We start from the raw sequence: 15,173 nt of genomic DNA, 5'->3' as shown, positions 1-15,173 counted from the left end.
AAAGAGGAGTAAAATAAACGCCCATGAGAGCAGTCGTAAGCAGAGACAGTGCCTGGCGGGCTGCACCGAGGCAGTTTAAGGTGGTTTATGATTAAAGGTCATGGTGTGCACCAAAAGCAGCCTCTCACTTGGCCCTGTAAACAGCTTCGGCATCCCTTCACCATGTGACTTTTGATTAACAAATGTTTTTTAAACGTTCGTAAGCACTGATCACTTTTGTTTTTTGTTTCCTAATAAATAAACAATAATTAAATATCACAATTAAAGATTGACCTTACTTTGGGACATAGATATTTTCCATTTAAAAGTCCTCAGGGACGCACCACCTGCACTGACCTGGGACTTTCCTATAAACCAGCACTTGGTTAACCCTTACGAAAGGAAAATATATTTACCAATATATTTCTTAAAATATATTGTGATATATTGTAATATATTAATTTCCCTTTTTATTTTCTAAAATATTATATATTTGAATACATTTAATAATATATTGATGAGACATATATTACATAATATATTGCAAAATATACAAATGATTGTCGCTTTCAATATATTGCAATATATTCGAAAAAATAAATATATATAGGAATATATGCCTAATATATTACATGATATTTTCCAATATACTGCAATATATTTTTGTTTCATAAGGGAATGCTTAAGGCAAGAATAACAAAGACTGTTCCAGCAATACCACGTGTGTTGCCTCACCCTTTCAGTTGAGAGGTCTTCTACTCTTCTTGTCAGCTCCTGTGAAAGCATAGGTGTTTGCCTGTGTCCCATATGTTTCTATGCAAAACATCAAAACATTTCTATTAAGACGTGAAAGACAAAGAACAGAACGAGGGAGAGATGCTGAAAAATGAAGAAAAAGAACTGTTATTATTCTTCGGACAGCACACACCAAAACCCATCTGGTCGGGATCGAAAGGGATTATGTTTAATGCGAATACATAAACCACGGAGGGGTTGATCCCCCATTCGTAAGAATGAGCTAGATAGTTTATCAGGCACAGATTTATGATAGATGCTGACTATATGATATGTTTGTTATAAGTGAAGAATGCAATTATTACGACCAAATCAATTTAGGCTGGTCCTGTGGGGTCGCTTGTGTTTTTAACCTCGCCATGCTGGATTGTGCCTTAAAGTTGAGGCATTCGTAAAAATCCTTTGGCTTAGCCAAGTGTCTCCTCTCTTCCTGAAAGAATGATATGACAAAGCATGGATTATGGCTGTAAAAACAGTTGCGTGTCTAAACATTTGCTTTAAAAACATAATTCATAGCCCCAGAAAGCGGAAGTCCACTTTAGAGGCACTTTGCTTCAGGACTGTCTCTCGTTTTGGAGGATTGCTTGTATTATCCAGTGCTGAATGTAATTTAGTGGCTATGTGCATCCTATGCGTGTCTCTGCGCATTTGCCCTGATTCAAAGACACTGCAATATAAACAAGATATAGGCATGGAGATGTGCTGTCATTGTAATGCATCTGGAAAATTTTAAGGGCCCTGAAATATGACAAAGTCTTCAGTATAGAGGAGAGCTCTGAAAATACCCTCCGGTAGATCGTCACAAGCATGCTGGACACGAACGAGGGTCTGCTGAGGCAACCGCACACTTCATAAAATCAGAGACAAATCTGCTCTGGTTTTCATGAGGAAAGGCTGCATGCTTATCATGTGCTGTTTTGACAAAGCGAAGTCACAATGTCCTCTAGTTCTCTTTCAACTGTCATTTCAATCATTCAAGAGATCTAATCAATGTCAGTTGAAGTTGAATCGCTGGAGTTGATTGGATAATGAAGTTCTTATTTCCCCCCACAGACATCTGGAGAACAATCAAATAAGTGTGATCGAAAGAGGAGCATTTCAGGATCTCAAACAGCTTGAAAGAATGTAAGTATCAAATAAAGAAATGATTGAACTTGCATGCTATTGTGATACACATTTCACATGTTTCTCTATGTGTGCTTTGGAAAAAAGAATGTGTAGCTGTTTATGAGCAACACATTGACCTTGTCAGTTTTAATCTAAAACATCTTCACAAAAATTTCAAGTAACTTTAACTTAACTTTAGTTTCAAATCCAGCGGGTTTACGTGCTCGTTTGCCCCCTGACATCTGGAGCGCAGCCTTTTGCTCTTTTCTGGTGAGAATCTTAACACTTCCCAGTGAAATTGACCATAGGGTCAGACCAAACATGCTAGCTATTACAGTCATTGGGCAAGGTTAAAGAATGTCTGGACTGTGGTTTGCCTGTGTTAGCATCCTTGGGTTTGTTTATGTGTGAATGTCTCAGTGCGTTTCATTCCTTGTAAATGTTTGCACGGTTCTTCTGTCGGTGTTTAACTGAAACTGTTGCCAGCTGCTGCCACATGTTAGTGACGGACGTGCATCAAAATCAGCAGACATCATTCACGATCCACACAAAAACGGAGGAAAAGAAGATCTAATTGCAGTAAGTTTTAATTAAGGGAAAACCGTACATCAAATCAGTCCAGGCAGGGGTCAAAACCAAGGTGGCAATTAAACATAAAACAGGTACAAAATAAACAGGCAAATACAGAACTCAGGAGTGGCTTGATAAATACAAGGACTCCGTAACACATACTAAACAGACAGGGTATATATACACAGGGAAATGATAATACTAATGGGGAATTGGCTGAGTGCAATGATTAGTGACCAGGGACAGCGGAGTGCAATGAAGACACAAGTATCGTGGGAAATGTAGTTCAAAAGGTGTCAGACACCGTGGGGAAGGAGGACATCTAGTGGTTACCCAGGGAACACAAACCAGACACTGTGACATAACCCCCCTCTACGGAGCGGCTACCAGACGCTCCAAGATGTGACCGACAAAACAAGAGACCAGGAGGGAGGTGGACTGGTGGAGGCTCAGGGGGAGGGACGGAGGGCCAGGTTCATAGAGTGGAACAAAGACAGGGAGTGACAGTCCATCTGGCGGCCAGGGCGGAGACGACAGTCCATCGGGCGGCCACGGTGGAGACGACAGTTCATCGGGCGGCCAGGGCGGAGACGACCCCTGGTAGAGGCTCTGGTAGATCCGTGGTGATTTGACTGGGTTCAGGAATATCAACTGTGGCTTGACTTGATTCATGAAGTTTAACTGTTGTCTTACTTGACTTCTGGGTGTTAGTAGTGACTCGACCTGACTCTGGAGGATCAGCGGTGACTCGACCTGACTCTGGAGGATCAGCGGTGACTCGACCTGACTCTGGAGGATCAGCGGTGACTCGACCTGACTCTGGAGGATCAGCGGTGACTCGACCTGACTCGACTCTGGAGGATCAGCGGTGACTCGACCTGACTCGACTCTGGAGGATCAGCGGTGACTCGACCTGACTCGACTCTGGAGGATCAGCGGTGACTCGACCTGACTCGACTCTGGAGGATCAGCGGTGACTCGACCTGACTCGACTCTGGAGGATCAGCGGTGACTCGACCTGACTCGACTCTGGAGGATCAGCGGTGACTCGACCTGACTCGACTCTGGAGGATCAGCGGTGACTCGACCTGACTCGACTCTGGAGGATCAGCGGTGACTCGACCTGACTCGACTCTGGAGGATCAGCGGTGACTCGACCTGACTCGACTCTGGAGGATCAGCGGTGACTCGACCTGACTCGACTCTGGAGGATCAGCGGTGACTCGACCTGACTCGACTCTGGAAACTCAACGGGGACCTGACTCGACTCTGGAAACTCAACGGGGACCTGACTCGACTCTGGAAACTCAACGGGGACCTGACTCGACTCTGGAAAGTCAACGGGGACCTGACTCGACTCTGGAAAGTCAACGGGGACCTGACTCGACTCTGGAAAGTCAACGGGGACCTGACTCGACTCTGGAAAGTCAACGGGGACCTGACTCGACTCTGGAAAGTCAACGGGGACCTGACTCGACTCTGGAAAGTCAACGGGGACCTGACTCGGGACTGGAAAGTCAACGGGAACCTGACTCGCCTCTGGAAGTCGACTGTGGCTGCCATCTTCTGCAGTGGCTCTGGGCTGGCGGCCATCTTGTGCAGTGGCTCTGGGTTGGCGGCCACCTTGTGCAGTGGCGCAGGGCTGGCGGCCATCTTGTACTGTGGTGCTGGCTCAGCAGACATAACGTGAACAGTCTCTGGATCGGCAGACGTGATATGAACACTCCTGGGAATCTCTAGGATTTTGGACAGCATAGAAAAATAATCCAAAAATGTTTCAGCGGCCGTCTTGTCCGAAGACACAGGCTCGACAGACATGACATGAACAGGTTCGGCGGCAGCCATCCTGTCCGAAGACACAGGCTCGGCAGACATGACGTGAACTGTAACTGGATCGACAGACATGTGCTTCCTCCCCCTTCTCCGTCCGCGATGGCAAGACGGCGGCTCCGATCCGTCCCTCACAAGCCCAGGATCGAAGGGGGGCCATGGTGGAGAGCGATGCCGGTCCTCCTCTCGACCACTCACTCCTATGCGACCTCCCCGGGTCCCACGAAAAACGACCAGGCGGGTTCCCTCAAAACCAAGGTGGCAATTAAACATAAAACAGGTACAAAATAAGCAGGCAAATACAGAACTCAGGAGTGGCGTGATAAATACAAGGACTCCGTAACACATACTAAACAGACAGGGTATATATACACAGGGAAATGATAATGCTAACGGGCAATTGGCTGAGTGCAATGATTAGTGACCAGGGACAGCTGAGTGCAATGAAGACACAAGGATCGTGGGAAATGTAGTTCAAAAGGTGACAGACACCGTCGGGAAGGAGGACATCTACTGGTTACCCAGGGAACACAAACCAGACACTGTGACAACATCATGCAGAGAACCGAAGTTTGTCCGTTTGTTTACCACCTCTAAAGAATCTGTCTCTGTGGTGGTTTCGTTTTTCTGGTTTATCTGGATCGTAAGATCTACATTCCTGTTTATATCACTCGTATTTCACAGCATTTAATGCATTGACCTGTTCTCGACAGAGAGACGACCAGGGCGTCCACTTGCATTCCCTCCATCTGACACCCAAGTGTGACTTTTTTTTTTTGTTGTAACCCAGCAGACATTTAAAAGGCTTGACCCCATTATGACAGCAAGTGCTCTGGAATTAATGATATGGAAACAGAAAGAACAGAAATGTTTTCATGCTACACATTGTGACTTACATGGTGGTTAAAATTAGATTATAAACAAGAGGTTCAACAAGAGTCAAATTTGAGGCAAGTCCTTCTCTTGATCCTTTAAACCCTGACTTCAAAGCATCTGAACTGAAGGTCAGTGACAAATAAGGGTGTCTACGATAAAGAAAAAAATCTTTTAAAAATCAAATTTAAAACGTGTGTTGAGTTTTTAGAACTATATATACATTGAAAATTCATTTTGTGATCGCGCTAGTTCCAGTGACTTATTTCTTACTAGTTTTCTGATAACTTCTCTTTGTTGGTGAAATGATGGGGCTGCGTGACGTTTTTCCTGAGAGGCGTGTAAATTGCAGGTTTTAGGCCCGACAGTGGAAACGCAGCGCTATTTTGGCCTTGGTGCTACAGGTCCGAGGCTATTAGCCCTGCCCGGCTTGTTTGAATCCCTGGCTCACACTGGCCCGACAGTGGAAAAGCGGCTATTGTAGATCCTCAAAACAAAATGCTAGTGATGTTCCTCCTCCACATACCTTTGGTTTGCTCTGTGACCCTGCATCAAAAACCCATACTCCCGTGATAAGGGTCATCCTACCAAAGCTCACAGTCAGTCTGGCCAGGCTCATATGAGTGATAATAGCGCTGCTGGAGATAACCTAGGCCATCTTCAGAGGAAGTACATTTATTTCCCATCATCCCCTGCACATCTGTGACTCCTGATCTCAGGATGTAGCTATTGGCCAGTCGTGATCCTGCTGATCCTGATAACAACATTGACTCGAGTTGTTTCTTTTATCAGAAAGATGGATTTGTCTGTTCATATGTCATTTGTGTTTGACTTCTTGTCTCTTCCATCTAGGTATTCAGATGCCTGCATGTCGCTGTGCAAGCCAAACAACCTTTCAATCTTTGTTTCCCTTGTTTTCACTCACTCTTTCTGCCTCGGATATTCTAACTACCCAATTGCATACCCACTGATCTATACTCTGCATAAGATCATCCTTACATTGTGCTTCTTCCCTCCTGACTCTAGATGTCTTGACCACACTAACTCTTGCCCTTCTCTTGTCCTCTCTTCCTCACAGCCGCCTGAACCGGAACCGGCTGCAGGTCCTGCCAGAGCTGCTGTTCCAATCCACACCCAAGTTGGGCCGCCTGTAAGTCATCGCTTCCCTTTGAAATCGGTGCCTGGAAAAGCTTGCGGCAAAAAAATCACATTGTTTTAATTTTGATCATTGTACTGGAAAGGATCTTGCTAAAATATTTGACTTTCCCAAAGGCTGTTTAAAGGATGTTGTCAATGCAGGGATGTTCTATGTGTTATTCCTTTAGCCCATCCAGATGTGATTCTTTTAGAAGGACTGGGAATCCGGTCCAAACTTAATGTGACATGACCTCTCTTGATGGAGAGGAGAAGGTGTGCTGGAGGGAATATTTTCCTTGGATAAACGACATTCTTATTCTGAATATTTTCCTTCTCTGCTTTGAATCAGGGACATTTTTGGGCTTAGCAGCCGCGGGATACTTCATTTATGAATTTCCAATAGTCAGTATAACTAGCGTGATCAGGTCAGGCCTGTGCCAGAGAAAAGGTTAAGCTTTACAAGTGTTTATTTGAAGCCGATTGTGAAACAGGAGTGACTCTAGAGCACCATTAAGTTCTGCAAGCAGCTTTGTGTTTTTGAAACGTTTCCACAAAGCAACAGAGATTAGACTGACTGGCCCAGATACTGACATTTGAAGATTTGTATATAAGAGTTTCCTTGGTTTGAAAGATAACTAGACATGTCTAGAGTGTCTTTGCTCATCATTCACAAGTAACTACTATTGCTTTGCACTAATGTACAGTACAGTATGACACAGGACTGCAAATTGATTTTACAGTCAGAAACTCATAGAACATGTATTTCTAGCTTGATATTAATGGCATTATATGGAGTTGAATTGACAGTTTAATTTCTAAGCCAATACCGATAACCGATACTGATAATGTGATCATTATTTTCTAAAATAGTTTGATAATGAAAGTGAAAGTCATGACATTTGCCAAGTATGGTAACACATACTCAGAATTGGTGCTCTGCAATTTTACACATCCAAGTGCACACACACAGCAGTGAACACACACCCGGAGCAGTGGGCAACTATAGATCCAGCACCCGGGGAGCAACTGGGGGTTCAGTGCCTTGCTCAAGGGCACTTCAGTCATGGGTATTGAGGGAGGAAGGACTGTTCATTCGCTCCCTCCCACCTACAACTCCTGCCAGCACCAAGACTCGAACCGGCAACATTTTGGTAATTAGTCCGAGTCTATAACCATTAGGCCACAGCTGCCCCTGTTTTTGTATAATGATGCTAAAATAACAAATTGTCAAAATAAATAAAAAAATTCAATGCTAAAAACTCTAATTAACAAATGCTAAAAGTGAATGTAGGCATCACATTATAATGTACCACATGACAATTTAAAAATAAAACTGGTCAATAACTGGCTTTTTTAATGTAGACTGTGGTTTTGCATCCCTAATTTCATGAAGGCACTACCCACTTTAGCTATTACACCAACTGAAAATAGCATATTTTATTATCAACAGAAAAAATAGTCCAAATAGTGATAGATTCTATTTACTCTTATATGTAAATATAGCAGCATTTTTTTTGCATTTAGTGTAAATAGTAGATGCTGTTTATATTTACTGCAAAAAATGGCTGATATTTGCACCTCATAATTGTATGTATCATATTTTAAATGTATGCTACTTTATATTGGGACAAGACAAGAGAGAAGAATGAGTTCGAACTCGGGTTGATCGCGTCAAAAGATATGCCATTGAGCCTTTTGTACAATGCGCATCTTTTGTAATGTTGTCTACACCAACCAGACTTTGGAGGGTGGAGATAGTGTAAAGCCAAGGTGGGCTATTTGCACTTATACTCCATTTCACAAAAACACTGATATTTATATATTATAAATATCTAAAGTTTATTTTGATATTTGTCTATTACAGGGAGAGAATGAGCTAGCTGAGGCGGAAATCCAAATGTTTACTATAAATGTCTGTTCTTCTCTTTTCCAACAGCAAATTTAAAGTACAGTTTATTTGTTCCATTTCATTTGAACCTTTTCTAAATGTAAACTGGTTTACGCCTAATGAAGATTGTCCAGGGCGGGAGCGAGTTTATGGCAGGGTTTGTAACCTTGCCTTGTCAGGGTTTGTAACGCTGGTTGACGTTAGTGCGATATGAACAGCCTCACCCGTAACCTTCCCATTAAAAACCTCAAGTCCGGCCAGCTGGGGAAAGCAAAGGGTTAGGCGGAGCTATGCTGGGGCCGTCCATGGCCAGCAGAACTGAAAACGCTGACAGGGGTCAGGGAAAGGTAAAGAGCATGTTTTAATGCTAAGTAAGACCGAGGATGAAATGCGAGCAGAGGAGGTTGCAGATGAATAATGAAGGAAAGAGAGAGGATAGTGCCCTTTGGGCGATGGAGACTGAGAAAGACAGGTCTGTGGGTCATAGGGGAAAAGCCCTGCAGAGACGTGTGCGGTAACGACTGCCGGAGTCCATTTGTGGTCAGCACTCTCTGCAGCCTGGAAAGACTGTGGTTACAGTTACAGATTTCACTGTGTGGGCTCAGAAATGCACCTCAAACTCAATGCGAAGGATTTATCCGAGGGATTGGTCAGGCTTCTAGAAGTTCTTCCACCCTTGCTCTGTTCTTAGAAGTCTAGATATTTTTGTCTAGCCAGTGAAACCGAATAATGAAAAGCGAATGACGAAAGCAGTCTTGAACATGCCTGCTCCTATTTATTAACGGTGCAGCTAAATGAGCCCCTATATTAAATTCAGGTCCTGTTCGGAGATGGGCCCCTGCACTGGTAATGTAGGATATTTCGGTCAGTGATACTCATGAGACCCAGCAACTCCCTGCCATTACCCAAAGCTCAGGTTGCATGTGATTGGTGCATTAAGAGGAATAGGAAAGCAGAACGCATCATCTTGTCTTATGTCCCCTTCCCCTCAGCCAATTTGAAACTTTCCCTCTTTAATCTTCTGGGTGCAATTATTCCAGCAGAGGCGAGCAGTTAGTCGGCATGAAATTACCACCAAACAGCGGCGATTGATTGAATCTCGAGTTTGCCTGATTTGGGTGCAGAGGTTGGATTTTTTCCTTCCCTCTGGGTGCACGTGTTTGTTTGCCATAGTTTTTGCGTCACAAAGGACGTCTTTTGTTTCTCTCGTTCTTTCCATGACAAGTTTATTTTCCTTCTAAATGGTTGTTTTCTTTTATTTAACAGAAACAAATCGCTCTCCCACACATTAAGTTTTCTCCCCTCATGCTCTGCCCCGCTCCTGTTGGCCCGAAGCGAAGCGGTGGAGTTCAGCTCAACAGATGGGAGGGGGGTCTGGCCCTCACAGCCTTGCAAACACAACCATCTCTCAGCTCCAGCCTGGATCTCAAACATGACTCCAGTAATCTGCAGACTCTCTGAAGCCATTTAGCTCATTGGTTCCCTTAATGAGCTCTCCATAGCGTGTTTCAAATCAATTGCTGTTTTTACCGAGTGTACTGTGCATTTAAAGTCTTGTAATTGTTGATCACAAAACAATTGAATAATTAAGAAGAATATGCTGGTCGTGCTTTTATAAAGAAGGTGGACAAGAGCATTCATAACATAAAAGTCCCAACTGTTCAAACTCTGCTAAAGTCAGCTTTGTATGAAAAAAACAATTGAAAGTTAAGTGGATATTCACTAAAAAGTATTTCAATCCAGTGGGCTGTTAATTGCTGAGACCCAGAACTAACTTGTTGACAAATTCAATTCAAACTCACTGACCAAATTATTCGGGTTTGTGAACTGGAACTGATTCTTTGAAAAGATTTTAATTAAATGTTCGCAAATCATTACCTCTCTCATAGAGAGCTAGGGTGGATTTCTAGTCTATTCCTTTACATAACTATTGTATGTCTTCAGAAGACTGGGAATATAGTGCATGATTCATATGAAGAGTTTTACAGTGCTTTTTTTTTATTTTGGAACTTGACAGTCCCAGTCCTAATTTTCTTTCATTATAATGACTGGTGGGACTGACATGAGGGTGTGTAAATGCTGACAGAATTTTCATTTTTGGGCGAACTACTCCTTGAAATATTTGGGTCCTGAAAAGCTATAATAAAAACAAGCAGTTGTTGCTCTGTTGCCGTATAAATGGTGATTATCAAGTCATAAGGGATAATACTTGTAACTCTCTCATTATATGGCTGTGTAAAGTGATGCAGTGTTTGTCTACCCACAATAGCTGGCTAATAATTCAACATGCCCCAAGCACATAAACCATAGAGCTCTGGCTCAAGTGGCCTACTGATTGTTTTCAGAGAAATGAACCCTCTTTGAATCCAGCCAAGTGTCTTCCAAAATAGGGCTTCGCTCAGCCAGTTTCAAAAAGCTAGACAGCTTTGTGATTTACTCCAAAGGCATATTTAGATAAATACAAGCTACAAAGATGTTGGAGTCCTGACAGAAAGCCAACTATATACAGCTCAACGACGTAACTTTTTTTTTTCTTGAATTGTATACTGGCTTCGCAGGGTTGTGAGCTTACTGATTTACACTAAGGGACTTTGATATTCACAGTTTGGATTTGGTAGTGGGAAATGGGTGCACTTTTACCCCCAAAGACAGATCAGTCAGAGGAAGCTAATGTTCTCGACTAAGTTCCTACCAGAGAAATGTTAATGACCTGCTGTGCTGTTCTTAGATGGAGGCATTGGCATTTGCCGGTAGCTTCTTAACCTTGTCAGACTCGAGGAAACCAAGTACATGTGGGTCAGACAGGAACCAAAGCGGACATTTGCCCGAGTCACTGCCCACACAGCACTTTCTGTTTCTGCTGACCGAAGGAATGAATAAATAAACCTGTTTATACCGTTTTGGTGAAGGAAGTGAAAGAGTTGCATAGCACTGTTTTGTCAAGCTGCTACAGAGCAGAGGGAATGCCAAGTATGGAAAGTGTGAAATAAACAGTTAGAGGGTCGGTAAAGATCTCTGAATATACAATTCAGAGAGAGAGAGCGCAAGAGAGAGAGAGAGAGCGCAAGAGAGAGAGAGAGAGAGAGAGAGAGAGATTTAAGCAGTTCTCCCAGACCAGGCAACTAGTTTAGGCTGGTTTAAGTTGTTTATTTTCATCAGGAATGTGTTGTAAATATGCTTGCATTTAAGTTCAGCTCAAAATTTTCTTCCCTGTTGCTGACATGAAACTGTTCAATGAAAGCACACAATTTTAGATCAAATACATACCTTTCCTATAAATTGCTACCAGTGAGTAAACGTTTTTTGAACTATTGAAATATGTGAGAATGAATATCTTTTGCATTCAGATGTTCCAGTTCAGTCAGCAGCCAAATTCTCTCCTACACCACAATGTGTAGTTTGCAGCTGTAGGCAAAATCTAAATGCTGGCTATATATTTTACTGGACAAGAGGTTTTTATGTATGTTGTGTGGATTGAAATATCCCATTACACATGTAAGCAATTTAGCACCCAAATAAAGGAAAAATATGCACGATAGGTGGAACGTTAAGTTAATACATTTAGATACGCTTAAGGCCTGCTTTTCACATTGTTGGCATGAGGTTATGCTGAAATCATTTTGTTTAGTTTCCTCTGCAGTTTAAAAAAGTAAAACCTGTGATGGTGCAGTGCAGTATGTCTGCAGTTGTGCATTCATGGTTTACCGTATGGTCAGGTTTATGAATCCGAGAGTTGAATAATTCATTGGATTTTCACTGAAGGCTGTTGACTTATTGCCTTGTTATGCATTTTCCTTTTTCACAGCATGTTGTGGAATCATATCCACTCCCTGGATACTGTTTGTGCCTCATTCAGAGATAGATCAGGTGGATCTGGATGACAGGTTGACTCTGAGAAATGGTGGCCTGTGGGAACACTGTTTGCTGTATTTATGGGGAGATGGGGTAGGTCTGCAGTGTTAATAAATCTCCTGCATGCTGTGGGGCCCACAGAGCCACCCAGTGTTCCTAAAGCTGCACTGCTGTGACTGTTGGACTGCGATGATTCTGCTATGATGTCTCTCATGCACGCATCCACGGACCCACCAGAGAGAATCTTGGGTCAATCTGTAATGAAGAGTAAACTATTGATTTATTTTGTTTTAGTAAAGCCTGATTGTTAAAAATGAACCTAACAGTCTGTGCTATGTCGTAATAGCAGTACCAGATGTTTTCAATATTAAGCATGATAAGATAAATCTATTCGGCGTCAGAGAAAGTGGTTTTGCACTGCTTTATTAATGTTTAAAGATTTTCTGACTTCTTCGCATTTGCTAATCTAAGTTCACTGATTATCTGACTTGGAATCATCATGAGTCTATTAATCAGCTTAGCTAGAGGCAGGATTAATTATTATTATTTCGTTGTTGATAACTTGTTTTCCTGTGAAAATGATGTTCATAAAATGTCTTACAAGGCTGTTGAAACCTGCAGGGAAATTTGTGTGATGATTGATTTAAAGCGCTAACATCTGAAATGCTTAGATATTAATTAAAGTCAACATGAAATCACTTTTTTGACCCTGTTTAGTTTTTAATACATTTTCCTGTTCCTGATCATTTAATGTTTCATAGGTTAAGCCATCTCATCTTGTTTAATTTAAATTTTATCATGTTGACTTTAAAAACTAATAGCTGCAAGCCAAAGTTCTATTGCATGCTGCTTTAAAGGTATTTTATGGCAAAGGAAGAAATTCTGTTCAAATACTCAAACTGCATTTTACTCTACATCACCTGTAATTGCTAACAATTTTGCAAAACGTGCATTTTTACTTCATTCAATTCTTTACAATGATCTGAACTCTGGACTCAGCCAAGATGTGTCTCAGGAGAAAGAGTGCTCAGAGTATCCTTCTTTACAGAAGCAGAGAGAGAGGAAAAGGCCTAATTCGTTGTGTTGATTGAGGGCGCCTATAATTTGGGAAATAGTTTGGGGCCATCATGTACTGGGGTGTTTATCACAGGTGGTTCCCATGACGACCGGGTGAGACGGTAATTGGATTTAAATGGGCAGAACTGCTTGCACATGTTTGAAAGAGCAAGAACGAATGCACTGCAGTGACCACGCACTCTGAGTTTCCTTCTTTAGCAGCACAGCCTCCAAATTAACCTTCAGCCTCTTCCTGAGTTTGAAAAATTAGAGAGCTACCGCTCTATCATCACTAGAGTCCCATTAACATCACCCAGACACAAACCAGCACATTTTCACTGTGTAGATTATATTTGTTTGGTAAAGATCACTAATGTTAAAAGCCCAGGGTCAAAGAGCAACATGATTTGTGTGATTGGGTCAGCATGTGTGTATACTTGTTAAAAATAAATAAATAAATAAAAATTAAGTGAACAAAGTAAACAAACAATATATATATATATATATATATATATATATATATATATATATATATATATATATATATATATATATATATATATATTTGAATCGGGTTTGTGTCCGGGGAGCAGTTGGTTTCTGATTATTATTAATGTTGAGCACAGTTTTTCTGCTTCATGCTTTTGTGTAAACAGATCCATTTGTTTCAGGATGCCTTGATGAATAAAAGTTCAAAGAGAAGCATTTATTTGAAATAGAATGATTTTGTAACAATGCAAATGACTTTAATGTCACTGTGGATCACTTTAATGCATCCTTGCTGATAAAAGATAAAAGTTGCATATTCATTTTATATCATATATATTTATGGTGATCGTGTTCTTGAGTAAAGACAAGATTGAACAGGATTAAACCTAACTTTGAAATCAGTCATTTTTAAGCCAGGTATTGTGCAGCTCAATGCATTTAGAGGCATTAGAGGAATTGTATACATTAGATTTCACGGTTTTATTTAGGTTTAGAGTTTCCGCTGGGTTGTTAAACTGTTGAACCCATCTTGATACCCTTGTTACTGGAAGTATTAACCGTGCCGTTTGTTTTTGCAAGTGCGAACAAAGTACAAAACGAATCCAAGGAATGTTTTCGTACAGAAGCGTGCATCTTGGAAAAACCAGGGTGAGTAAAACAACAAACAAAGCCCCATTAGAGCAGCGGAGCTCATCCTGACTGGATTCCTCCCACTGGCAGCAGTGCTGTTTTGCCCTTCACAAAAGACCAGGAAAGCATTCTGACAGGCCAGCACTTTTGTGCCGCGCTGCTGTGTTTACAACATCTGAATCAACAGCAAGTCAAGTCTAGCTTCTGTGCTTGGCTCTCGCATAGAAGCACTTGTCTTGTTGATGTCAAGATGCTTGAAATCCCAACGAAAACTGTCTGGTCAAATGTCAGAGCTTTTTTTGACATGCCTGAGATAGCACAAAGCGGCAGAGTCAGCATGTGCCAGTAGCAACTGAGTAGGGAGAACAGGCGATTCAGGGCAAGTTAGTCATCGACCCGGCCATCCAGAAATGAACGTCTGGCTTGCCAGCCCACAAACACACGCGCGCACACACACACACATGCTCCGGGGCCAGTTTACAATGAGAACGGCACACTAAAAAAAACGCTCTGGTCAGTTTATGAGAGTGAAAGAAAGCTAACAGTTCAGGTTCACTTCCAGGCTGCCCTTCATTTATTATGGACTCAATTGTCACTTAGCTAATTATGGTTTCTTTTTATGATCCGAGGCCATGCTCGCAGCCAGCCTCCTTCAGGCAACAATGGGAAGGTTTGTGGCACGCGGAGGACCTAAGTGAAAACAGACGCTTCTCCTCAGTTTCCTCATTGTTGTTTTTCTCTTTTATCTTCCTGTGCGACTCCACAAAGCGAGTTCAGATATTCAAACCTCCGTTAGTCATTCTTGCCACCGCATTGCAAGGAGGTGTTTGGCTGAACTCAAACGCAGAGCGGTTGGTCATTACACACCAAAAAAATGCACACTTAGACAAGCCGCTAGCTGAGTATGCATGTCTCATTGCTATCTATACAACATTGTTGGGAACTCTGCAATAGAATCTTTGGACAT

General features: G+C 42.1%; 1 protein-coding gene across 1 annotated transcript in view; it reads left to right on the top strand.

The window, feature by feature from the left end:
• LOC132113514 (slit homolog 3 protein-like) overlaps positions 1-15,173 on the top strand; it is a 106,671-nt gene that overhangs the window by 11,602 nt on the left and 79,896 nt on the right. The window contains exons 3-4 of the mRNA XM_059521307.1: positions 1,828-1,899; positions 6,233-6,304. Of these exons, the coding sequence (XP_059377290.1) occupies positions 1,828-1,899; positions 6,233-6,304 (144 nt within the window). The remainder of the gene's footprint in view (positions 1-1,827; positions 1,900-6,232; positions 6,305-15,173) is intronic.

Source organism: Carassius carassius, chromosome 33 (assembly GCF_963082965.1).
Source record: "Carassius carassius chromosome 33, fCarCar2.1, whole genome shotgun sequence".
Taxonomy (NCBI): Eukaryota; Metazoa; Chordata; class Actinopteri; order Cypriniformes; family Cyprinidae; genus Carassius; species Carassius carassius.
This window is presented reverse-complemented; position numbering and strand designations above follow the sequence as displayed.